General features: G+C 34.1%; 1 protein-coding gene and 1 long non-coding RNA gene across 5 annotated transcripts in view; both read right to left on the bottom strand.

Annotated features, from left to right (window-relative positions):
• LOC139523548 (probable ATP-dependent RNA helicase DHX35) overlaps positions 1–27,535 on the bottom strand; it is a 197,147-nt gene that overhangs the window by 145,687 nt on the left and 23,925 nt on the right. For 2 of the 4 annotated variants that reach the window (XM_071317654.1, XM_071317658.1), the window contains exons 17-19: positions 25,668–25,792; positions 24,057–24,111; positions 20,050–20,145 (exon numbers count right to left, since the gene is read on the bottom strand). In XM_071317654.1, coding sequence (XP_071173755.1) covers positions 20,050–20,145; positions 24,057–24,111; positions 25,668–25,792 — 276 coding nt within the window. Of the gene's footprint in view, positions 1–20,049; positions 20,146–21,995; positions 22,051–23,724; positions 23,780–24,056; positions 24,112–25,667; positions 25,793–27,535 lie in introns of all 4 variants that reach the window. The other 2 variants (XM_071317656.1, XM_071317655.1) reach the window with 2 other exon arrangements.
• LOC139523526 (uncharacterized) lies at positions 309–17,716 on the bottom strand. The gene is made up of 3 exons (XR_011664636.1): positions 17,508–17,716; positions 2,137–2,255; positions 309–567 (listed from the first exon to the last, which is right to left on the bottom strand). It is a non-coding gene; the product is annotated as an uncharacterized lncRNA (long non-coding RNA).

Raw genomic sequence — 27,535 nt, 5'->3', positions numbered from 1 at the left:
TTAGTTTTCATTCACAATGCAGAGCATGCTACATGTATCAAGTGTCGATGGTATGTTTCCCTTTTGATTTTTGTTTGGTGTTTTATATCGATTGATTGCTGTTGGATACGAATGCGTTTTTTTTTTGGGGGGGGGGAGGGAGACAGGGACCCATTCCTTTATATGGAGCTACATGAATGGTGAAAGCATAAAATTTCTACATGTCACACAACATGGAAAGGCCTATTTCAATGTTTTGTACTTAAATGTTTCATTTAAAACTAAATTTTCTCTTTTGGGACTTTATCTGTAATATGTTCATACAATAATTTTAATTTAAATTGTATATTATTATGAACGAGCTTCTGGTTTTGAAAATATACACTCATGGCAAGTTATTATAGGTTCTTTCGGTCTCTTTAAAAATACACCACCACTGTATGTCTCTTACAGTTTTGTTTAAATGTTCTTCCCTGCACATAATTACTTATTTGTATGTTATATTCTTGTAGGATGTTGATTCAATGATAAAATCCTGTTTAATAAACCGTATTAGACTCTTGGAATTCTTCATTCTGTTGCTGAAATCTAAAAATAAAATTCAGGGTACAATTTTCTTAAATAATCATCAAATACTACGGTAACCTTACCAATCAGGGTTATTATTAAGGAATTTTAAGATGAGTCCATATATTTAGCATTTCTGACACGTGCAATGGTGAGATTAAGGATTTTTTGTGATTTATAATTTATCATTGCAGTCTCCATGATAAACTAGAACAAGATAAACAAGAGTGCACACGCTGAAATATCTCGCCTTCTTTACTTATCATTGATATTATGTTGATAGTCCTAAGTATAAAGCTTTATTAAAGACTGTCACATAAACTTAACATTAACCAAGATAACTAAAAAAAGACCAATGAACCATGAAAATGAGGTCAAGGTCAGATGAACCATGCCAGGCAGACATGTACAGCTATGCTTCCATACAACAAATATAGTTGACCTATAACTTATAGTTTAAGAAAAACAGACCAAAACACAAAAACTTAACACTGAGCAATGAACCATGAAAATGAGTTCAAGGTCAAATTAAACCTGCACGACTGACATATAGATCATAAAATATTTCCATACACTAAATATATTTGACCTATGGCATATAGTATTAGATAAAAAGGCCAAAACTCAAAAACTTAACTTTGACCACTGAACCATGAAAATGAGGTCAAGGTCAGATGACATCTGCTCGCTAGACATGTACACCTTACAATCATTCCATACAACAAATACAGAAGATCTATTGCATAAATTATGAGAAAAACAGACCAAAACACAAAAATCTAACTATAACCACTGAACCATGAAAATGAGGTCAAGGTCAGATGACATCGGCCAGTTGGACATGTGCACCTTGCAGTCCTTCCATACTCCGAATATACTAGCCCTATTGATTATAGTATCTGAGATATGGACTTGACCACCAAAACTTAACCTTGTTCACTGATCCATGAAATGAGGTCGAGGTCAGGTGAAAACTGTCTGACGGGCATGAAGAACTTGCAAGGTATGCACATACCAAATATAGTTATCCAATTAGTTATAATAAGAGAGAATTTAACATTACAAAAAATATTAACTTTTTTTTCAAGTGGTCACTGAACCATGAAAATGAGGTCAAGGACATTGGACATGTGACTGACCAAAAGTTCGTAACATGAGGCATCTATATACAATTTGTGAAGCATCCAGGTCTTCTACCTTCTAAAATATAAAGCTTTTAAGAAGTTAGCTAACGCCGCCGCCGTAGCCGCCGCCGCCGGATCACTATCCCTATGTCGAGCTTTCTGCAACAAAGGTTGCAGGCTCGACAAAAATTTAATAATAACATTAACGGTACCAATTTTTCTGCACCAGATGTGCATTTCGACAACACTTGTCTCTTCAGTGATGCTCGTGGCCAAAATATTTAAAATCCAAAGCGTATATAAAAGATGAAGAGCTATAATAAGTTAACCCTTAAAATTAGATCTATGAATATTTTTTAGTCATTGCTATAACATTGTTTTTATTATCCATAGTTCATGGATGGAGAATGATGCATGCACATACATAATTTTTTAAATTCTGTATTTTACTGATAAATATACTCACTTTTATAGTCAACATCACACTTTTACACTAACAGCAGCAACTGCAGGTGAGACACAGAGTTCTGTGGATTCATTTAGAAAATGTTCAATCTATGTATCCCTATGAAGATTTCTTGTTCCCTAGTTTGGTAAAATAATTAAGCTCATTAGTATGCAGAGGGAACCAGTTTTTACAATTCTAGATAAGTTAACGGACAATGATAACGGATAAAAATTTATGAATATATAGCAAAGTGGGCTAAAACAAATATGAAATAATATAAAATAAAATTTTGAATTAAAACCAAAAAGTATACAGATCTTAAGATTAATGTTACAAAGAAGTATGTAAAGTTTAAGCAATAATCATAAATTGATTTTGAGATACGGCGTGACATGCATGTAAAAATACCCTCCCCCTTTTTTACAAAATACTAAATAACTGAAAAATGAAATTTTAAATCATCACCAAAAAGTATACAGATCTTGAGATCACTATAACAAAGAAGTGTGTAAAGTTTTAAGCAACAATCATAAATTGATTTTGAGATACGGCGTGACATGTAAAAATCCCCTCCCCTTTTTTACAAAATACTAAATAACTCAAAAATGAAATTTTGAATCATCACCAAAAAGTATACAAACTTTACACACTTCTTAGTTATATTAATTTTAATCTTAAAATTAATATAACTAAGAAGTGTGTAAAGTTTTAAGCAATAATCAAAAATTGTTTTTGATATACAGTGCGACATGTGAAAAAAACACCCCCCTGTTTTAGTTACAAAGTGCCGCAACTCAAAAAGTTTTAATCTTATTTTGACCGAAAAGTATACAGATCATTTGACTATCATAAGAAACAACTACAATAAGTTTCGTGAAATTTGGATAAGTCGTTCTCAAGTTACGGCGCGACATGTTTACGCCGGACAGACGGACGGACACCGGACATTTGTATAGCATAATACGTCCCGTCAACTGTAGGCAGTTAACCAAAAACCAAGGCAAACATAATTACGAAAACTGTGGCAATGTTGCTTCAACATTTTTTAAAGATTTAAAAGAACAAACATTAAACATTCATATATAATTGTACATTTATGTTCATTTAATGAATTAATTATTAAGGCAAATAATTCATATTTTATTAAGGTTTTCAATAGCAACGCACATGACCATTAGTGGTCATGAGTCTTTCATGAGTCAGCAGTGGTACAAATTTGCAATGATTGCAGTTCTTCTAGTTGATCGTAATTGTTCGTATTAGTTGACTGTTAGTAGTTCAAGATGCCTTTAGTACGAGCTTGTAAAAGTATGAATGGACTTGCTTCCCTGGAAAGCAAACTGAGTTTGTGTTGTACAGTACAAAAGTTATGAGACACAAATCAGACAAAATAAAATGTTTACTACTACAGGGATCAATGGTGAGGTCTGACTGACCTGTCCATAGTAAATGTAAACGACTCCCACCTTCACTCCAAATCAACGATGTCTAAGTTTGGAATAAAATGACAGGTGTTAGCCTGTTAGGGTCTAGCAAAGTGATATGCATATGTGTCACATATGAGATTGACCTTGTATGTCATTCAATCTTTTCTGAAATGACAAACAGGAATGAATATGGTTTAGGCGTTGGTATCTCAATCTTTTGCAAGTTTTAAAAACACACACAAGAGGGTGTGGGGTGACCCTAGGGACTACCCCTATTTTTCATTTGATTTTTTATATTGTCCCATATATGAATATAATTATATGGTTTATGGGTGGGGATCTCGGCCGTTATCAAGTTTTCCAACAGGAGGGGTGGGGGACCCCAGTGACTTCCCCTATATTTCATTCGATTTGTTAAATTGTCCAATACATGAATATATATGGTTGAGGGATGGGGATAAAGGAAATAAAGATATGAATTAATGAATGTTTCTAAGTTATCAAACAGGAGTGGGTAGGGTGACCTTAAGGACCCTCCCTATATTTCATTTGATTAGTGCTCATACATGAATATATATGGTTTAATTTAAAGGTTGGGATCTCGACTCTTTCCAATTTCTCAATCAGGTGACTGCAGGGACTCCCCCTATATTTCATTTAATTTAGAGTTGGGGATCCCAACTGTTTCAAAGTTCTTCAACATGAGGGGTAGGGTGACAACAGGGACTTCCCCTATATTTCATTTGATTTGTTATATAGTCTTATACATGAGTATATATGGTAAAGGGGTGATGATCTCGAATGTTTCCAAGTTCTCAAACAGGAGGGGGTACAGTGACCATAGGGACCCCCTTATAATTCATTTGATTTGTAATATTGTCCCATACATAAATATATATATTGTTTAAGATTGTGGATCTCGACCATTATATATTCTCAAACAGAGTGGCCCCACGAACTCCACCTATATTTCATATGATTTGTTATATTGTCCCATACATGAATATATATATATGGTTTAGGGGTGGGGATCTTGTCCTTTACCAAGTTTTGGTCATTTTTGTCTCTTGTGGATAGTTGTCTCATTGGCAATCATACCACATCTTTTTTTTATATAAGAAACTTCCAGCTACTTTAACTGACCTATCAAAATTGAGGAGGAAAAAATACCCCTTGAAATTGCAGTAATATGTTCAACTTGAAAAACATTTAACATGCATTACCAACATTTATCACTGATGAAAAAAAATTATACTGTTACCAGGAACATATATATTGTTAGATAAACTGTTCCCAGCTGTCACAATGTATTGGATTTTCACATTAAAATTGGTGTACAAAATATTTTCTGCTTTTTCTTTCTTTTTCATTTAAGTCTTTTGGTTTTTAATTCTAGTGTTTATATTTATTAACATCCATAGATGCATAGATGCATTTTGTAACCTGAAAAAAAAAACCCCATCAAATTATTGTCCCCTTAAAACAAAACAACCATTACCATGGCAACCATAAAACAACCATTGTAGTAAAGTTACAGATTGCATAACAATATACCCGGAGACAAATTATTTTAAGTGACACAGTTTTGATGGCAACATCCAGTGGCGGATTCAGTAATTTTCATGAGTGGGGCCCCGCTGACTGCCTAATAGGGGCCTCGCTCCAGTCAAGCTTCGGTGATTCCCTTTAAAAGGAAGCAGGATTTTTTTCCCAAAAAGGGAGGCTGGACCCTCACCCCGAGTTATAATAATAATATAATAAAACTCATTAGGATTAAACCAAATTTCAATAAGGCGCTCTACATAAAATATCAACTACATAAATGAATAATTTACTTATATACAAATGTAAACAATAGATCTAAATAAACAAACTATAATTACAACAACAACCAGGTGCTCCGCAGGGCACATCTGTATACGACCGCAGTGGTGCAACCCTGAACGGTTGGAGAAAATTTGGTCACAATATTGAAGCTTCATACTGTCTGAATTTGGATTGTGATCGAATTTTTGTCATAATTAAGGTTTTTGTCACAAAAAAAATGTGGCCAGAGATCTAACAAATCTACTATACAATACTGTGCAATTGAAGGCTTCTTCTTGAAACTTTTCAAAATTCGAATTTCGAAATTTTTTGAAAAAAAGGAATCCCTTAAAAAATTTAACCCCCCTAAAAAAAACTTATTGAAACCCCCTTTTTAAGCAATAACCCTTCAACTCAATCCCATCATTTCCCTTGTAGTATGGAACCTTGTATTACGATTTCAGAGAGATTCATTCACCTAAACAATTTTTGTTTGGAAACTAGAAACATGCTTCTTTTTTGCCCTTTTTTGGCCCCACTAATTCCTACATATTTTGGACAATTATTCCAAAACTTAATCCTAGCCTCCCCTTTGTTATGTGGAACATTGTGGTACAATTTTAGAGAAGTCAATACAATTACACACAATTTATTGTCTTGAAACTAGAAAAATGCTGGCTTTTGGTCCCTTTTTGGCCCTTTATTCCTAAACTTTTGACCCATAACCCCGTAAACGAATCCAAACCTTCTACTTGTGGGTTTAAACATTGTGGTACAATTTCAGAGCAAATGAAATACTTATACACAAGTTATTATCCTTACTAGAAAAATCCTTGTTTTGGGCTTCTTATTCCAAAACGGTTGGACAACCATCCCCAAAATCGATCCCAACCTTCCTTTTGTGGTATTGACCCTTTAGAAAAAAAAATCATTAAGATCTATTTTGTTAAACTAAAGAAACTGTCTGGAAACCAATTGGGCTTCGGACGACGCAGACGACAACGACATCATACCATTATACAATCCAAAAAATGTTTGAGGTCGTATAAAAAACACCTATAGTATAATTTTTTTATTTCACTGGATAATGAATTCCACGCTTTTGTGCCACTAAAAGAACCAGATGCTCCGCAGGGCGCAGCTTTATACGAAAACAAAAACTCCCAAAATCAACCCCAACCTTCCTTTTGTCGTCATAAACCTTGTTTGAAAATTTCATAGATTTCTATTTTCTTATACTAAAGATATTGTGCAAAAACTAAGAAAAATGTTTGTTTTGGACCGTTTTTGGCCCCTATAATTCCTAAACCGTTGGGACCAAAACTCTCAAAATTAATCCCAACCTTCTTTTTGTGGTCATAAACCTTATGTTAAAAGACGTAGGTCCGGTAAGGGCCGATTTTGGCCTCAATTTTCAAGTTCATCTGACGAAATATTTTAGACACTTTTTAAACACTTAAGTGTCTATTTCAATTGATTCAATTAGTTTTTGTGAAAGATTTCAACTGATTAAGTCATTAAAAACGCTCTGATTCAAGCTTAAACATGAAAAATCTATCAAATTCGCCAAAAATCGTCACTTTTCAGATGGTTTTGGTCAAAAATGAAAGTGGCCGCATCCGTGTTCATCCTCAGCCTTTATATATAGTATGTATTATCATCAAATACAACTTACATTTCAATATTATGGATGAACACGAATGCGGCCACTTCGATTTTAGACCATCTTCGCTAGCCAAGGGTTACGAACCACTCCCGCTCTCTCGTAACCCTTGGCTAGCGAAGATGATTTTAGACAGAAAATTGTGAAGATTTCAGTAATTTAGCGTGACTTTATGATGCTTGTACCCGATATATGTGCATTGTATTGTCAAACACAGCCCATATTTATGTACCAGAATCATTCTACTTTCCAAAAAATGGCTTAACGATTACATTATCACAATTTTGTAAAACTGCTATATTTTGGGGCCAAAAAGGAGTCTTATCGTACCTACTCCTTTTACTGAAAGTTATTGTGCGAAAACCAAGTAAAATGCTATTTTGGGCCCTTTTTGTCCCTAATTCCTAAACTGTTGGGACCTGGCCTCACGGTCATAAAACTTTCGAGCATGATTTTTGTACTTGGACTCGAAAATCAACCAATCAAATTGCTGGATTTCATGTTTCGAGCATGATTTTTGTGCTCCGAGCACTGAGCAAAGTTTTATGCCTTTAAGGCCAGAACTCCCAAAATCAACCCCAACCTTGCTTTTATGGTCATAAACCTTTTGTTTAAATTTCACATGTTTCTATTTACTTATACTTAAGTTAAAGTGCGTAAACACCAAATGTTTTCGGACGACGACGACGACGACGACGACGGCAACGTCATACCAATATACGACCGAGACCACAATTGTCTGTTCTTCTTCGCTTCGTTGTTCACGAATATAGTCCCTAGTGTTTAATCGTTTAAACTAATATCAATTTGACATGTTACTTGTAACTTTTCTTTTCATTTAAAGTACCTAATACAATACCAAAGAGCTTCCAAAACTTAAAATTACTGGAATTTATTACAGCTTTGTGTTTATTAACTTAATTCTCTGGTTGATGAGCTCTTTTGTGGCCGGTAACAGAGTAGAGAGTAAAATCACAAAAATACTGAACTTAAGGTCGTGATAACGTCGCTGTGAGATCGTAGCGCAATCTCTCCGAATAGAAACACGCTTTCGCTACGCTCTCGCAACGATTGTACAGCGACCTTTGCGATCTTATACGATCTTAATGCGCTTCCACTACGCTTCTACCACGACCTAATTTCGCCACGACCGCACCACGATTGTTTTGAACATGTTTAAAGATGGCCACGCTCTGCACGATCTTGAAGATCTCACCACTACCGTGGTACGACCTTACTGCGACCTACACGATCATCAAAATTTGCATTTTTTCCACAGATCGTAGTGCGATCGTGGCTTAGTGGGACTGGGGTATAAGAGAAAACTCAATTCGGAACATCCATAATCACGTGGCTAAATCAAATAACAAAACGCATCAATAAAAGGATAGACAAGAATTATCAATTTCCTATTTTGGTGTCTGTATGATCTATAAAATATATAACTTTCTCACTGAATGTATATGTTCCGGACCATATGAGTATTTGGACCATACGCGTATGGTCGGGGTAATTAACACTCTGTTACAGTTTACTTGTAATACTTCTAAACTCTTCATATGGTATGACCGTTCATTCAAAAGACGCTATCATATAGGTAATTTTATCGTTATATTATAATAAAAAGATAAGCTAAATAAAAATAAGAAGTTTCACATTGTTAATTTTACATAATTGTCAAATTTAAAGTACTGTAAATTCAGAAATTATTGCGTGCATTTATTATTGCGATTTTGTCATTTTACATTTGAATGCGATTTTAATTTTTACGATTTTGAGAAAAGTCATGCTTAATTCTGTTGAAATATTACTAAATGCGAGTTTTAATTATTGCGTTTACAACTCAGTCGCATTATTCGCAATAATAAAAACCTCGCAATAATTTCTGAATTTACACATTTTATACCGATGGTCATTACCGATGGTCATAACCGATTTGTTATTACGAGTAAATGGCAATATGTCGACTAAAAAATTAAATTCCAAAAATTTCTTAATGAACTGTTACATAAGAAGTCACTGGAAAGTAGCATACTATTAGTTTATTTAAGTTGTGTTGTGAAGATGGTGTATTGCAGTCAACCATTTTACGATATTTGAGATCTAGAGCTTCTTAAAAACACTGTAGACATCAGAATTGCCAAAGACCTCGGTATCACTGTACGCAGCTGCAAAAAAGGCTCGTTTTTCACTCGCAAACAAAATGTGTAAATGAAAAAGATCGTGCACAAAACTTGCAAATGCAAAAAAGCTATGATACCGTGTGGAAGTGAATGTCATCCAAGCCTACATGCACTAATGTAACTAGCGATGAAAACTAACTATGGCATCAATATTAAATTTTTACGTAGTTTTTTTTATTATAAAATTAAAAAAATGTCATGTTTTAAACCATCACTGTTTTTTTTAGATAAAGTTCTTGTATTATTGAAACGTTTATAATGTAATTTGGAAAAATAAATATACCTATATGGTCCAAATACTCATATGGTCCGGCCCGTTAATAACCAAACGAGTATTATACTCATATGGTCCGACCATACGCGTACGGTCGGACCATACGCGTAACGAATTCAAATAGCAAAAGCCATGCAATTAACAAATATATACTTATATGCTTCATGTACATTATTTAACAATGAAATACATTAATTATGAAATTTGAAGTTTTACCAAGGGCGCTAATAATTAATTAATAACACTGTCTACCACACAGCATTTCGGGGACACTCCCTCTGGTATCATTCCCCCTCTTTTATAGCTGACTATGCGGGGGCTTTTTCTAATTATTGGGGGCATTATGATGACCTATAGTTGCTAATGTTTGTGTCATAGTCACAGTCATCCTCATTGCTTCCCTCAATCTTTATTCTATCACCAATAGTTTCAACACCTAGTCTGATCAAGTCTTAATCAGTAAGGTGCTGAAAAGAGTCATCTTCTATCCTATCATCTTTAAAAATTTTAATTTGAAAGATTTGTGGATTAAGTTCTACAAGAGCACGTTGTATAGCAGACGACATGTTGCCAGTATGAAAATAAACCCGAAAAAAATATACATGTTTTCGGTTATTTTCGGAAGTCTACCACCACCACATAATGAAAAAAAGCACTGAAAGTAATTGATTAACCACCTAGTATAATATTTTTTGAACCAAACATAAAACATTTTGACCACTGATCATAAAGTTGTTTGAACTGAACATAATATTTATTTTACTGAACATAATGATCAGTCTACAGAACATAATATTTATTTCACTCAACATAATGATAACAGTACTGATAATAAAGTGCTGCGCTTTAGCGCATGATACGCCCGTTGCTCTTTTAACTTGTTTTTAAAAGTGTTAGTTATTGTCCAAAAATTGGAAAATCCCCCCATTTTTAAGAATAAAAATTCATAACACGGAAATGTAAAATCTTAAATTTATAAAAATTGAAAGGGAGCTTACATCAATATATATAAACAATTCACCAAAGTCTCATGGACATTGGTGAAAGCCTTTTTGAGTTATTGTCCGAAGTGTTAAAAATCCCCCTTTTTTATGAATAAAGCCCCATAAATCCAAAACTTAAAATCTGAAATTTATAAAAATTGAAAGGGAGCTTGCTTACATCAATAGATATAAACAATTCACCAAAGTTTCATGGACATTGGTGAAAGCGTTTTTGAGTTATTGTCCGAAGTGTGGACAACGGATCCCCTTTTTTTATAAATAAAGCCCCATAAATCCAAAACTTAAAATTTGAAATTAAAAAAAACGAAAGGGAGCTTACGTCAATAGATATAAACAATTCACTTAAGTTTCATGGAAATTGGTGAAAGCGTTTTTGAGTTATTGTCCGAAGTGTGGACGACGGACGGACAGACGGACGGACAACGGTATACCATAATACGTCCCGTCTAAAGACGGCGGGCGTATAAAAAGTGTGTGTGACCACTGAATATTTCGGTTTCTGTAATCAACATAATGAGAAATCTACATAATATAATAATATGTTGACAGAAGATATTTTCAAAAGTACTGAATATAAAGACAAAAGTATATTGATTAAAGTGCTGAATATAATACCAGATCTGCACAATATAATGATTATTCTACTGATCATTATGATGTTATTGCTCAACATAATTGTTATACTACTGAACCATGTGAACATAATAAAAAGGGCACTCATAATCGAGAAAAAACGCTGAAAATAATTAAACTTTCACAGCATATACTAAATATGAACAACGAAAGACAGCTATCACAAATAGATTCTGGGTGTATCTGTGACTGGGAAATGTGTTGGTCTGGAACCACACACACACAATAAACAGTACGGACTCTGACTCTGGGACTAGCTCTTGTAACAAAAGACGACTCTGGTTAGCGCAATGTATAATTTAATAAGTTCAGCATGGAAGTAGAGTTGGGACTGCTCAGTGTAATACTAAATCCATTTTGCCACATCAAAATAACAACATAGTTTATATAACAAACCAAAACTACTTGTACTTGACAAATATTTCTCTAAATGAGTGAGAAAATTCAAATAAGGGATAACAGAAAAATTAAGACATACATGTAGATAATAATTAACAATTATAGAACATACAGACTTATTTATGGGATTAAAGCCTTGGCTTGTCAAATACGAATAATCTGAGACTACTATAACACGTGTTATAGTAGTCTCAGGAATAATAGATCATTTTGAAGTAAAATGTCGCCATTTAAAAAAAACCAAATTAAAACATGAAATTATATTAGCTTAATCTTCTAAACTTGACCTAAATCTTGCACAATAAAAATATCAAAATCCATAGTGAAATATTGCAAATATAACAAAATCACTGGTTTTACAAAATCTTTAACAAAATGTCCAAAAAGTATCAAAATAAATTTTTGTCCATTTTTCCACTGTGACACAGCTATGGCGTTCCATATTCCTTGTCTGTCCTATTATATTCATATATGGTATTTGAAATGAAAATAAGCACAAAACCAGTCATTTTAACAATTAAGATCCTATCAAGGAACCCTTTTAAGGTGACTATATCAGAGACAAAAACAAAATGTATACAATAGATATAAAAAAAGAAGATGTGGTATGATTGCCAAATAGACAACTCTCCACAAGAGACCAAAATGACAGAAATTACCAACAATAGGTCATCGCACGGCCGTCAACTATGAGCAAAGTCCATACCGCATAGTCAGCTATAAAACTTTAAAGGCCCCGAAATAACAATGTAAAACGAGAAAACTAACGGCTAACTCATGTACAAAAAATGAACGAAAAACAAATTGAACACATAAACAAACAACCACTGAATAAGTATACAAGACGAAAAGAAAAGGACAGTACAAAATATTTTAAGAATCTAATCTAAAATAAAAATGAAATTATCCTCGTACAAAATAAATATTTATATATAAAAAAAGGTGACTAGATGCTCTGCAAGGGTAATTAGCATATTTCGAATTTTACTAATAATATGTTTTTGACCAGCAATTTAAAAATAAATAAATACATATTTGAACAATAAAAAAAAGAATTTTTCATCATAGGATCGGGATATTGCAACTTGATAAAGGAATTCGAATGTGAAATGATGGTAGCTAACCACGGATCCAAGAAAAGACACGTATTATATGTCAATAAACACGATATTAAAATAAGAAGATGTGGTATAATTTCCAATGAGATTTCTGTTTACTACAAGCTATAACTACTGGAAGAAAAAGCTCAAGTAAAATTAAATGTTATCAAGGATTGGAGAGGCCTTGTTATCTGAAAGACAGAGAAAACAACATGATTTTTTTTTATATCGGGAACTTTTCAATATTCCCAACTATAGAATCCGACAAATTAACGAAAAAGTTTTTTTTTTAGTGAGAACAACATTTTATCAAACCATAATTATTTATTTCTTCAATATAAAAAGAAGGAGATGTGATAGGATTTTCAAAGTTAAAAAAATAAATGGATTTAAGCAATTATAGTCGGCAATAACAGGTTCCGACATGAAAAATAAGAATTAATACACAAACTGACGGCCTAATTCATAATAAAACAATTTACGAAAAACATAAATGACATACACGAAAAAACGACAAACACTGAACTACGGGCTTTTGACTTAAAACAGGTACATACAGAATTTGGCGGGGTTAAAAATGTCTGTGTGCGCTCAATTTCTAAAAAAAAAAAACCCTATCACAACACAAGACCAAACTATAAAAAAAATCAGTTGAATGATCGGATCATCATTCAATACTATCAATGACGATATCAGATCAGGTGCGGGATCCAAACCACGGAACACCCTTAAATTCCACAAAATAAAAATAAAATCGAAAAACTTGAATGGGGTTTCAATCACCAACACTCCCTCTCCCCTCATGCCGGATCCGCTTAGTCAGACTCAACTTTTGAGTGTGTAATTTAGGTATAAAAAATTGATAACAATACAAAATAAATAACTGATATTAAATTGTAACAGAAAAAGGAGAGAAAATCATTCCAGACATGTGTTGCAGCATTGGATTACAGTAGTTTTAATAAATATTTATATGACAGAAGTATCATGGAAAACATAAACTAATCATGAATGTGGCAGAAGAGATAGTACACGGTTTATGTTCTTCTCATTGATATTGTTCAGGAAGGCTCAGAGTGATTGTACAGTAAACTTGCAAGCGATTGTACAGTCAATAAAAATATCCGACATGGAGAAAATGAATATATTTGGATTTCTACTGGAACAATGACTTCAAAACTTTCAGACAGGTACGACTATATATCAGAAAAGGTACATGTGGAAATTCAGGTAGCAAACATTGATTTTTCGATGTTTTTTTTAGACATTTTTCGTCGTTTTTTTTATACATTTTTGATCCCTGTTGTGTGGCAAATTTGATCGTTTCACACATCATGGAGCTCCATCATTCTAAGGAAAACGTTTGGATGCACATAGCTTTCTTATTATTTTATTGGTTCTTTATGAGAATATTTAAGCTACCAAAACCTGAAGCAGAAACGTTACATAGCTATATATAGTAACATAAGATTTCATCCAATTTTCTTCAAGCAACTTGTTATTTTGCAAATGTCGGGGCCCCTTTTGACAGTCTCCCGAATGACCAAATTATAAGAAAACCGTACAGTTCCGTTTCCACACTATGGTACTGGTCCCTTCGAATAGAATCACGCTTTCACTACGATCTCTCTATAATGATCTTACCACGACCTTAGTGCGAACTCACTAATACCTGATTCCACCACGATTGCTTTGAACATGTTCAAAGTTGTATACGCTCATCACGAACTTGAAGACCTCACCACGACCGTGATACGACCTCACTGTGATCTTCAAGATCGCGCTACGATCGTCAACATTTGCATTTTTTCACAGATCGTAGTGCGATCGTTGCCTAGTGTGACCGCAGAATTAAACTTTATTAGTTGAATAGAGCCACAAGAGCTTAACAAAAAAATATTACTTCCCTTAGCCCCATATGTTTACCATTTCCTGGTAACAGGACTCAATTTGGCAAAAAAGAGGGAAAGTGCAGAGTTTATAAATTAGCCAAATTATGTTTAATAAAAAGAAATAATATAGATATTCAGACATTTAAAACTTTTTTCAGTTTAAAAAAACAAATAAAAATAGTGTTCAAAAGTAAACTTTCGTTAAAAAAATATGGATTATTTGAAGAAAAAAAACCAACAAATTGCACACATTTAAAGAACATTTTATATATAAAACAGAATTTACAAATAATTTAACATAAAACAGATAATGTTTATCTGTTTATCTTTTAATACAAACAAGTTATGTATTCCTGTCGACAGGAAAAATATGTCCACAAATCCGAATTTTGAGCGTCCATCGTCGTTAACTTATAAACAAATTTTCTCCTCTGAAACTACTGGGCCAAATTTTACCAAACTTAGCCACAACCATCATTGGGGTATCTAGTTTAAAAGTTGTGTCCGGTGACCCGCCAAACTAACCAAACTAACCAAGATGGCCTCCATGGCTAAAAATAGAACATAGGGGTTAAATGTATATTTTTGCTTATCACTCTGAAACCAAAGCATTGAACAAATCTGACAAGGGTAAAATTGTTAACTAGGTCAAGATCTATCTGCCCTGAAATTTTCAGATGAATCGGACAATGGGTTGTTGGGTTACTGTCCCTGAATTGGTAATTTTAAGGAAATTTTGTCCGTTTTCTGTTATTATCTTGAAAATTATTATAGATAGAGATCAACTGTAAACAGCCATTATGTTCACCAAAGTAAGATCTACAAAAAAATCAACATGATTGAAATGGTAAGTTGATCCCTTAAGGAGTTATTGCACTTAATAGTCATTTTTTTACCAATTTTTCGTAAATTTTTTTACAAAAATCTTCTCCTCTGAAACTACTGGACCAAATTCAACCAAACTGAGCCAAACTCATTATTAAAGTATATTTTTATATATCTGCTCTAAAAAATTTCATATGAATTGTACAACTGGTTGGTTGGTTGCTGTCCCCCAATTGGTAATTTTTAAAGAAATTTAGCCGTTTTTGGTTATTTCCTTGAATGCTATTATATATAGAGATAAACTGCAAATAGCATTAATGTTCAGCAAATTAAGATCTACATATAATTCAACATGACCGAAATGGTCAATTGACCCCTTTAGGAGTTATAGCCCTTTATAGTCAATTTTTAACAATTTTCATTAATTTTGTAAATTTGGGTAAATGTGTTCCTCTGTAACTAAAGGGCCAAGTTCCTTACAGATAGAGAAAATTGTAAGTAGCAAGAATGATGAGTAAAGTATGATCTACGAACAGATCACAATCACCAAAAAACAATTTTGTCATGAATCCATCGTTTTCCTTTGTTTAATACACTCATAAACCAAGGTGCGCAACACAGGCTCTTAAGAGCCTCTAGTTATACTTCATTGAACTTTTGATGTCGTCCCTTAGGCCGTTAGAATATTTCGTCTTAATTGTTTCACATTTTTTTTGTCGTGGCCTTTTATAACTGATATACAGTATGGGTATTTGTCATTTTTTGTCAAAGGCCGCACGGTTGGTTATAATTGATAATACTACTTCATTGATCTCCAGTTGATAGTTGCCAAATTGGCAGTCATACCACATCTCCTTACTTGTTATGAAATTGTATACATTTTTCGTACATGACTTTAAATTTCGCGTCCTGTCTTAACTATATATGAAATATTAGTCGCTTGACATTAAAAGCAAACAACTAACAATCAATCAATTTAAACTCGTGTTTAATAAGTAGAAAATCAATTAATTTTTGGAGTTAAAAGGGGGAGGTGCCAGGAGGTCTTTGAATGTAAATATGGTGGCCTGGTAAGAGCTGGAATCAATAGGCATGCTTAGCGACAAGTTAAGACTTTAAAAATAATTAAAAAAATCCGCAAAAAATCGTGCTGCCCCATTCCCATCCTTAAAATAACAAAAGGTCGTACCCTTACTGTTATTGTCCGTGTGTTTTATTATTTATCCAGCTTGTTGTCCATATAGTGTCCTTCTAAGGAGGCAACTGTTTAATATTCGGGGGGGGGGGGGCTTGATAATCACAAAAATAAATGGTTTGTTCTGTGGTAGTTTCAAAATACATAACCTGACTTACAATGCATTGAAAATAAACTCTGCAGGTCTATTTGAAAGTATTAGATGGCAACAGATTCTTCATAAAATTCATTTTTTTCCCCAAAAAAAGTCGTGAAACACTTCCGAAAAGTTCATATAATAAAATTATTAATATTATTTAAAATATACTTGAAATGTCTGAAAAAAGGTTTCATTTAACTTGAGCTATATTGTGTCAGATACACATACCTCACTCTTATTACAGGGCAGTAATTACATTGAGGCAAATTTTATGCTTACGTTATAATTTTATATATACTCAAAATTGGAATAAAAAAGAAGTATCAATTTAGATATTTCTCATCAGACTCGTTATTTTTCCTTAAATCTTTTATTTATTTATTTATTTCAAAGTCTAACTTTCTGTCAACCAGTGTATTCGCTGATACTGTTTTTCTCTTTAGCCCTTTCTAGCCTATTTTGCTGCAATATACTTGATACATAATTTTCTAAAGTTGTTACTTTACAATTTTTTATGCCTCAATTATGGGCATTATGTTTTCTGGTCTGTGCGTGCACTCCTCCATCTGTCTGTCCCACTTCAGATAAACGTTTGTGATCGAGGTAGTTTTTAATGAAGTTGAAGTCCAATCAACTTGAAACTTAGTAAACATGTTCCTTTTGTCTTTGTCTGAGTTGTCATTATAGATGGTCCTAGCTGTCTTTTTTAGACGGTCCGAGTTGTCCCAGGACGGACATGTTCTGCAACTAACTAAAATGCCCCAAGTTTGAACACGTTATTTGATTTCGTGATCACCAAACTAACCAAATGAAATGTGAACTACATTGATATATTTCGTAACTTTTTACCTTAAAAATCCTGGTCCTATGTAGATTTGGAAGTTGTCGTCAGCAAAAGATTAAAACACCGTTCATTGTGGGCTTCCGTTGTCGTTGATTTCTATATTTTATGCAATGTCAATTTCATCATGCAATACTTTCTCCGCAATCAGGGGTTCATTAAGGGATACACACAGTTTGATATTCATGCTAATAATATATAACAGTTACGATTTAAAAATCAATTTGAATTTAGGTTGCAGTAAGAAAAAAACAATATTAGGTCAATGTCATAAAGATATAAACTTTTTAGTATTCTGAATAAAACTGGGGAAAGGAAGGGCGCATTTAAATCTTGCCCTATCCCAGTTTCGCAGTCTCATACATATTTTTTGTATGAGGCTAAGAAACTGGGGAAGGACGAGGTTCTACCGAGCCCTTCCCCAGTTTTGCGCAAAGCACAAAAAAAGTTTATATTTTTCTGTCATTGACCTAATATTGCTTTTATACTGCAACATAAATTAATAAATTGATAGCTATTCAAATCGTAACACAAACGAAAGACTTATTTTCATCCCTTCATGGACCCCTGATTGTGGAGAAAGTGTGCCATGATGAAATTGACATCGTACACAATAGAGCTTTGTTCAATATTTTATATAAAATAAACACAACTAGTTGCAGTATAAAAACATTTTATATTTTTCTGACATTGACCTTATATTGTATGTGTAGAAGTACTTAAAGATGACAAAAATTTTTAGTACTGAAAAATGACTGAAATTTTCAGTACTGAAAAATGACTGAAATTTTCAGTACTGAAAAATGGCTGAAATTTTCAGTACTGAAAAATGGCTGAAATTTTCAGTACTGAAAAATGGCTGAAATTTTCAGTACTGATAAATGACTGAAATTTTCAGTACTGTAAACAACTTTTTCTCAACATTACTGAAAATGATATAAAAATTTATGTACTGAATAGTGATGTTTCCTAAAAGTACTGTTTATATAGCGGCATTTGATGTACTGTTTAGTAATGATTCCTAAAAGTACTGTTTATATAGCGGCATTTAATGTACTGTTTAGTGATGTTTCCTAATAGTACTGTTTATATAGCGGCATTTAATGTACTGTTTAGTAATGTTTCCTAAAAGTACTGTTTTTATAGCGGCATTTAATGTACATGTAAACGCTAGTCAAATTGTTGGTAGTGTAGGAAGTGCAAGTTTCAAATGATGGAAATAAAATAAAATGGATAAATAATGTTTTTGAAGTTCTCTCTCTGATCAGGTTTTTAAGCTTTAGATACCTGTTATTGTATTTTCTTGAGGTATCATGCAATCTGTCAACAGCAAGTTTAGAATGACCTTGACTTCTGCCTTTAGAAGTCTACACCAAGTCAAGGTACATTTAACAGGATAATTAGAAACAAAACATCTTTTCAATAATGGGATGCCTAATTACTATTTTACCTCTTTTTTAAAGAGTTTTACAAGAACAAGTTATTGAACTTCCTGTACTTGATGAATATCAACTAGCTGCAATATTTCAAGTATGAAATACACATTTTAAACTTGAAAAATTGGCAACAGACAAGAATACAAGTGAACACTGGATAATTGCTGAAATGACAATTTTACAGAATAACATTTATTACTTTGGTTGCATTGAATCACTATAATTTTTCCACTTAAATAAAAGCAGATAATTTCAATCCTATGATGTCATACAACAATGGGTGTCGACAAGACATTGTTGATGACGTTGAGTAAAAAAAATTAGACAATGTAAAGATTTAGTGGCTTGTATTTCTACTTAAGGATGTACTTAGGTCATCTAAGCAGAGTTCGCCAAAAATGGCAGTCCTCATGATTTTACCACCAAAATTTGGCATAGGACTGACACAATTTTAATATTTTTCAATAGAATTAATAGTGAGGACTAGCAGATTTTCTTCAAGGACCACCAAGGAAAAAAAGATTTCGCGAACTCTGTCTAAGGTAAAATTAAATAAATCAAGAATTCAAAATGGATACTTTAAGTTGGAAGAGTATTAGAAAATGATCAAACTAAGCTAAAAATATTGATAGGTCATGGAGCACCTTTCCGAGATACTTGATTTATAAAATATCGAGGGAAAAGGTTAACTTGGACTTTTACCTTAATTTTGCATTGGTATTCTCAAATCAAAAGAAAGAAAATCAAGAATCTGCTTACATTTTGTTAAATGACCTTTTATGAATTATAAAGTCTTATGTTAAAATATAAATAGGTGTTATGGGGCAAAATATTTTACATTGTATCGCACCGAGGAGTCTGAACAATTGACACTTATTCCAAAACCTTACCTAAGTACATCCTTAATTTTAATTTTCATTAAAGTCCATGGTCAAGGTAATAAACAGAATAACTAATCCAAGGAAATAAATTATCATAAAGTATTTGACTTGTGATTGAATAACCCAGATTATAAACTTGTGCACTGTGGGCATTTGACAATTTAATGTGTTTTTGGATTAGTTGTAGCAATCTGTGGGTAACATCAGAATAGGTGATTTGTATTCCAACTTACCAGATTCTAACAACATTTTTGAAAACATTGGTGTGAGAGGAAATTCTGCCATCTGTAAACCAAGTGGAGATGTTAAGTTACAGTCTTCATCTATAGCTGTAAGGGAAAGAAACATTTATCACTGGAATCAATACCAAACATTTTAAAAATAGTTCCTCATAAAAAGTAAAATAGAATTGATGCACACTCTGGTGGTCTATTTAGTTATTAAGCAAAAGAAGACTATTAAAAATATATACCAATTTTGCAGCATAAAAATGTGTCAGGTATGCAGGTGTTTAATGTTTAAAAGTCAAATATGTATTAAAATAAGTTGTACTGTGAGCAATTGCTCATTAATGGAACTCCCCAAAATGACTATTCTCAAAACAGGAGATTTATAAGTTATTGATGGGATAATGCATTTCACAGTACAGCATGCTGACAAGAAGCAAGTATAAAACATTTCTTAGAAGCTCTGATTTGTAGATCTGATCAAAATATGACCAAAATTGTATGGCATTGATGGATGGAGACATACAAGGATGGGAGGACTGAGGTTAATCAATATACGACCTTCCTTCCACCCAAGGATATCAATAATTGACTGATAATATCAATGAGTCTCAATTTCTTCAGAATTTTATAAGCTGAACAAGTGAAACTGCGAGCTACTGCTCACTGATGATACCCTCGCCGCAAGTGGATAATATTAATAGTGTAAAAATATGCAAGTGTTCGGTAAACAGGAAGTTGTCGAGTGATGAATCTGAAAACGCATCACACGGTATAGCTGACTTATATAAATCCTGAAACCAAATTTCAGAAATCCTTGTATTGTAGTTTCAACTTGGCTATCATGTGTAAAATCATGCAAGTGTTCGGTAAACAGGAAGTTGTCAAGTGATCAATCTGAAAACGCATCACAGGGTATAGCTGACTTAGATAAACCCTGAAACCCAATTTCAGAAATCCTTGTATTGAAGTTCCTGAGAAAAATGCGACGAAAAATATTCATGGGACGGACGGACTGACGGACTGACGGAAGGACAGACAGAGGTAAAACAGTATACCCCCCCTTTTTTAAAGCGGGGGTATAAAAAGCAAAACTGCCCGAAAATGTTTTGAAAATGCATTTAATAGTATGACATGCTCAATTGTGCTGTAAGTGTAAACTCCCCTTGAAAACAAGGCAATTTGGCAAATGTTAAGATGAATATCAGCATTAAAATCCTTTTCTTTGGTAAGTGGTCCTCTGTCAAACATCATTTATCACCTGCACACACATCCAATATCTGCCCTTATCCCTATAACTAGTAATAAGCCTTACCATCTAATGCATACAGCAACTCCAGACCTCTCACCATATTCTGTGCAGGAGGAGGTCTGCCCTTATCCCTATAACTAGTAATAAGCCTTACCATCTAATGCATACAGCAACTCCAGACCTCTCACCATATTCTGTGCAGGAGGAGGTCTGCCCTTATCCCTATAACTAGTAATAAGCCTTACCATCTAATGCATACAGCAACTCCAGACCTCTCACCATATTCTGTGCAGGAGGAGGTCTGCCCTTATCCCTATAACTAGTAATAATCCTTACCATCTAATGCATACAACAACTCCAGACCTCTCACCATATTCTGTGCAGGAGGAGGTCTGCCCTTATCCCTATAACTAGTAATAAGTCTTACCATCTAATGCATACAACAACTCGAGACCTCTCACCATATTCTGTGCAGGAGGAGGTCTGCCCTTATCCCTATAACTAGTAATAATCCTTACCATCTAATGCATACAACAACTCCAGACCTCTCACCATATTCTGTGCAGGAGGAGGTCTGCCCTTATCCCTATAACTAGTAATAATCCTTACCATCTAATGCATACAACAACTCGAGACCTCTCACCATATTCTGTGCAGGAGGAGGTCTGCCCTTATCCCTATAACTAGTAATAAGCCTTACCATCTAATGCATACAGCAACTCCAGACCTCTCACCATATTCTGTGCAGGAGGAGGTCTGCCCTTATCCCTATAACTAGTAATAATCCTTACCATCTAATGCATACAACAACTCCAGACCTCTCACCATATTCTGTGCAGGAGGAGGTCTGCCCTTATCCCTATAACTAGTAATAAGTCTTACCATCTAATGCATACAACAACTCGAGACCTCTCACCATATTCTGTGCAGGAGGAGGTCTGCCCTTATCCCTATAACTAGTAATAATCCTTACCATCTAATGCATACAACAACTCGAGACCTCTCACCATATTCTGTGCAGGAGGAGGTCTGCCCTTATCCCTATAACTAGTAATAATCCTTACCATCTAATGCATACAACAACTCCAGACCTCTCACCATATTCTGTGCAGGAGGAGGTCTGCCCTTATCCCTATAACTAGTAATAAGTCTTACCATCTAATGCATACAACAACTCGAGACCTCTCACCATATTCTGTGCAGGAGGAGGTCTGCCCTTATCCCTATCACTAGTAATAATCCTTACCATCTAATGCATACAACAACTCGAGACCTCTCACCATATTCTGTGCAGGAGGAGGTCTGCCCTTATCCCTATAACTAGTAATAATCCTTACCATCTAATGCATACAACAACTCCAGACCTCTCACCATATTCTGTGCAGGAGGAGGTCTGCCCTTATCCCTATAACTAGTAATAAGTCTTACCATCTAATGCATACAACAACTCGAGACCTCTCACCATATTCTGTGCAGGAGGAGGTCTGCCCTTATCCCTATAACTAGTAATAATCCTTACCATCTAATGCATACAACAACTCGAGACCTCTCACCATATTCTGTGCAGGAGGAGGTCTGCCCTTATCCCTATCACTAGTAATAATCCTTACCATCTAATGCATACAACAACTCGAGACCTCTCACCATATTCTGTGCAGGAGGAGGTCTGCCCTTATCCCTATCACTAGTAATAATCCTTACCATCTAATGCATACAACAACTCGAGACCTCTCACCATATTCTGTGCAGGAGGAGGTCTGCCCTTATCCCTATAACTAGTAATAATCCTTACCATCTAATGCATACAACAACTCGAGACCTCTCACCATATTCTGTGCAGGAGGAGGTCTGCCCTTATCCCTATAACTAGTAATAATCCTTACCATCTAATGCATACAACAACTCGAGACCTCTCACCATATTCTGTGCAGGAGGAGGTCTGCCCTTATCCCTATAACTAGTAATAATCCTTACCATCTAATGCATACAACAACTCGAGACCTCTCACCATATTCTGTGCAGGAGGAGGTCTGCCCTTATCCCTATAACTAGTAATAATCCTTACCATCTAATGCATACAACAACTCGAGACCTCTCACCATATTCTGTGCAGGAGGAGGTCTGCCCTTATCCCTATAACTAGTAATAATCCTTACCATCTAATGCATACAACAACTCGAGACCTCTCACCATATTCTGTGCAGGAGGAGGTCTGCCCTTATCCCTATAACTAGTAATAATCCTTACCATCTAATGCATACAACAACTCGAGACCTCTCACCATATTCTGTGCAGGAGGAGGTCTGCCCTTATCCCTATAACTAGTAATAATCCTTACCATCTAATGCATACAACAACTCGAGACCTCTCACCATATTCTGTGCAGGAGGAGGTCTGCCCTTATCCCTATAACTAGTAATAATCCTTACCATCTAATGCATACAACAACTCAAGACCTCTCACCATATTCTGTGCAGGAGGAGGCTGTAATAAAATGGTCAAGTAATTAATTATATACAACAACTCCAGACCTCTCACCATATTCTGTGCAGGAGGAGGTCTGCCCTTATCCCTATAACTAGTAATAATCCTTACCATCTAATGCATACAACAACTCGAGACCTCTCACCATATTCTGTGCAGGAGGAGGCTGTAATAAAATGGTCAAGTAATTAATTATATACAACAACTCCAGACCTCTCACCATATTCTGTGCAGGAGGAGGTCTGCCCTTATCCCTATAACTAGTAATAATCCTTACCATCTAATGCATACAACAACTCGAGACCTCTCACCATATTCTGTGCAGGAGGAGGCTGTAATAAAATGGTCAAGTAATTAATTATATACAACAACTCCAGACCTCTCACCATATTCTGTGCAGGAGGAGGCTGTAATAAAATGGTCAAGTAATCAATTTACTTAACTGGTTATACAGTTTCATTCGTTTAAAACCCTTTAAAAACTAATTTACCAAATATTCTAATATTTTAAAAGTTCAAAAAAATTCACTTTTTAACAATTTGTTATCATTAAAACTGATTGTGATTAAAATGGTCACCAACATCACCAAATCTCTTTTATAAACATTTTCCAGTGATGGCTGACTGGTATTTATTTCTTTGAACAAAAAACATTATTGATAATATTTTTTTTAAATTTAGGAGAACATGTTTTTAAACTATGAATTATAAGCTCTGCTTTGTAACTGACTGCTATTTTATCTGCTACTTCACACAATAAAGAAGTCCCCATCAAGAAATTATCAATCTATCCTCTGCTACTTCACACAATAAAGTAGTCCCCATCAAGAAATTATCAATCTATCCTACAACAATATGATATCTATGATTATCGCTATTTTGTGCATTTTTCCTTTGATCATTTTTTTGTGATAATTTTTCATATCATGCTACTCGCTTGAGATGGAAAATTATCGTTAGAAACTAAGGAGCCACGTGGCGTTGCTAATGAAATTGACAAGGTCGTCATAGGTAAAATAGCGATAAACAGATTATCATTGGTCATCTCAACTAGATTGCATTTTCTCGTTGAGATAACCAACGATAATCTATAAGAATATCAGTCTTTGCTCTTATTCCTATATGAATATCCTAATAGTAGAGAGGCCTTGTTGACCAAATTTTACTGTGTGTCACAGGAGAATTTTTTTAGATTTGCATTAAAATTATGGCTTAGTTAAAATATAGCTCATGCTTCCATAAGCATAACTTTTTGGGTGTGAATAGATAACAACAAATTACACTATCTATGAGAATGACTTTTTGTGTGACTTTTGTGCTCTTTATTATTGCTGAGGAATATTCAATAAAAAAACAACATATATGGAACCATGGTGAAGCAACAATGGGATAGTGTGAAAACACCTTTTAAATCTATGCAGGTCACCAAAATTGCATCCATGTGTGGTAAATATATTCCCAACGTGCCTTCCCTGGATACCATGTATGTTTTAATTGAACAGCCCTTAGCATTTAGGCATCAAATAGTCACAACTTTGTGTAATTTCAATTTTTCATAATCATTGTAAATTTCATGTATTTTAAAAAAACTATTGAAATAGGTATTACAAAACAAAACAAAATCTGCAATAGTTCATCAAAGTCTACAAATTCAACTTTTTATTTTGCAAATTTTGGTAAAGTTACCTTTATGACTTAATTGGCCCCAAAAATGCACTCTTGCCATTGTTTAGGACTAGGATGTTTTTTTAAACCATCAAGTTTTGATTATGCATATAAAAAGCGTGTACTATTTGTAAGAATCTTAAACTGAAAGTTCAGCAATATACTAAAAAAAAAGTCCATGAAATAGTAAAATAAAGTTCATTAAGTACAGGTAATTTCCTTACAGACAGAAAATGGAACTTGATGATATTAATGATTCCTAGTGCCTTTAGCTGTAAAACAACTGGTGCCAGGTCTGATCTTTGCATCTCTGGTACCGTAGCTAGAGGCAACTTCTGGAAGCTCTCCTCTGTAAAAATAACTAGAGGCTCTAAAGAGCCTGTGTCGCTCACCTTGGTCTATGTGCATATTAAACAAAGGACACAAATGGATTCATGACAAAATTGAATTTTGGTGATGGTGATGTGTTTGAAGTTCTTACTTTACTGAACGATTTTGCTTCTTACAATTATATCTATAATGAACTTTGCCCATTAGTAACAGAGAACTATATTTGGTAAAAATTTACATATATTTACCAAATTAATGAAAATTGTTAAAAATTGACTATAAAGGGCAATTACTCCTTAAGGGGTCAATTGACCATTTAGGTCATGTTGACTTATTTGTAGATCTTACTTTGCTGAACATTATTGCTGTTTACAGTTTATCGCTATCTATAATAGTATTCAAGATAACCAAAAACGGCAAAATTTCTTTAAAAATTACCAATTGGAGGGCAGCAACCCAACAACCAGTTGTCCAATTCATCTGAAAAATTCAGGGCAGATAGATATTGACTTGATTAACAATTTAACTTCTTGTCAGATTTGCTCTAGATGCTTTGAATTCATAGTTATAAGCCAAAAACTGCATTTTACCCCTATGTTCTATTTTTAGCCGTGGCGGCCATCTTGGTTGAATGGCCAGGTCATCGGACACATTTTTCAAACTAGATACCCCAAAGATGATTGTGGCCTAGTAGTTTCAGTGGAGATTTTGTAAAAGATTACTTAGATTTATGAAAAATGGTTAAAGATTGACTATAAAGGGCAATAACTCCTAAAGGGGTCAACTGACCATTTTGGTTATGTTGACTTATTTGTAGATCTTACTTTGCTGAACATTATTGCTGTTTACAATTTATCTCTATCTATAATAATATTCAAGATAATAACCAAAAACAGCAAAATTTCCTCAAAATTACCAATTCAGGGGCAGCAACCCAACAACCGATTGACCGATTCATCTGAAAATGTCAGGGCAGATAGATCTTGACCTGATAAACATTTTTATCCCTGTCAGATTTCCTCAAAATGCTTTGGTTTTTGAGTTATAAGCCAAAAACTGCATTTTACCCCTATGTTCTATTTTTAGCGGTGGCGGCCATCTTGGTTGGTTGACCAGGTCACGCCACACATTTTTTAAACTAGATACCCCAAAGATGATTGTGGCTAAGTTTGGATTAATTTGGCCCAGTAGTTTCAGAGGAGAAGATTTTTGTAAAAGATTAATTTAATATATGAAAAATGGTTAAAATTGACTATAAAGGGCAATAACTCCTAAAGGGGTCAACTGACCATTTTGGTCATGTTGACTTATTTGTAGAACTTACTTTGCTGAACATTATTGCTGTTTACAGTTTATCTCTATCTATAATAATATTCAAGATAATAACCAAAAACAGCAAAATTTCTTCAAAATTACCAATTCAGGGGCAGCAACCCAACAACCGATTGACTGATTCATCTGAAAATTTTAGGGCAGATAGATCTTGACCTGATAAACATTTTTATCCCGTCAGATTTCCTCAAAATGCTTTGGTTTTTGAGTTATAAGCCAAAAACTGCATTTTACCCCTTTGTTCTATTTTTAGCCGTGGCAGCCATCTTGGTTGGTTGACCAGGTCACGCCACACATTTTTTAAACTAGATACCCCAAAGATGATTGTGGCTAAGTTTGGATTAATTTGGCCCAGTAGTTTCAGAGGAGAAGATTTTTGTAAAAGATTACTTTAATTAACGAAAAATGGTTAAAAATTTACTATAAAACA

This window comes from Mytilus edulis, chromosome 5, assembly GCF_963676685.1.
Source record: "Mytilus edulis chromosome 5, xbMytEdul2.2, whole genome shotgun sequence".
In the NCBI taxonomy this organism is placed as follows: domain Eukaryota; kingdom Metazoa; phylum Mollusca; class Bivalvia; order Mytilida; family Mytilidae; genus Mytilus; species Mytilus edulis.
This window is presented reverse-complemented; position numbering and strand designations above follow the sequence as displayed.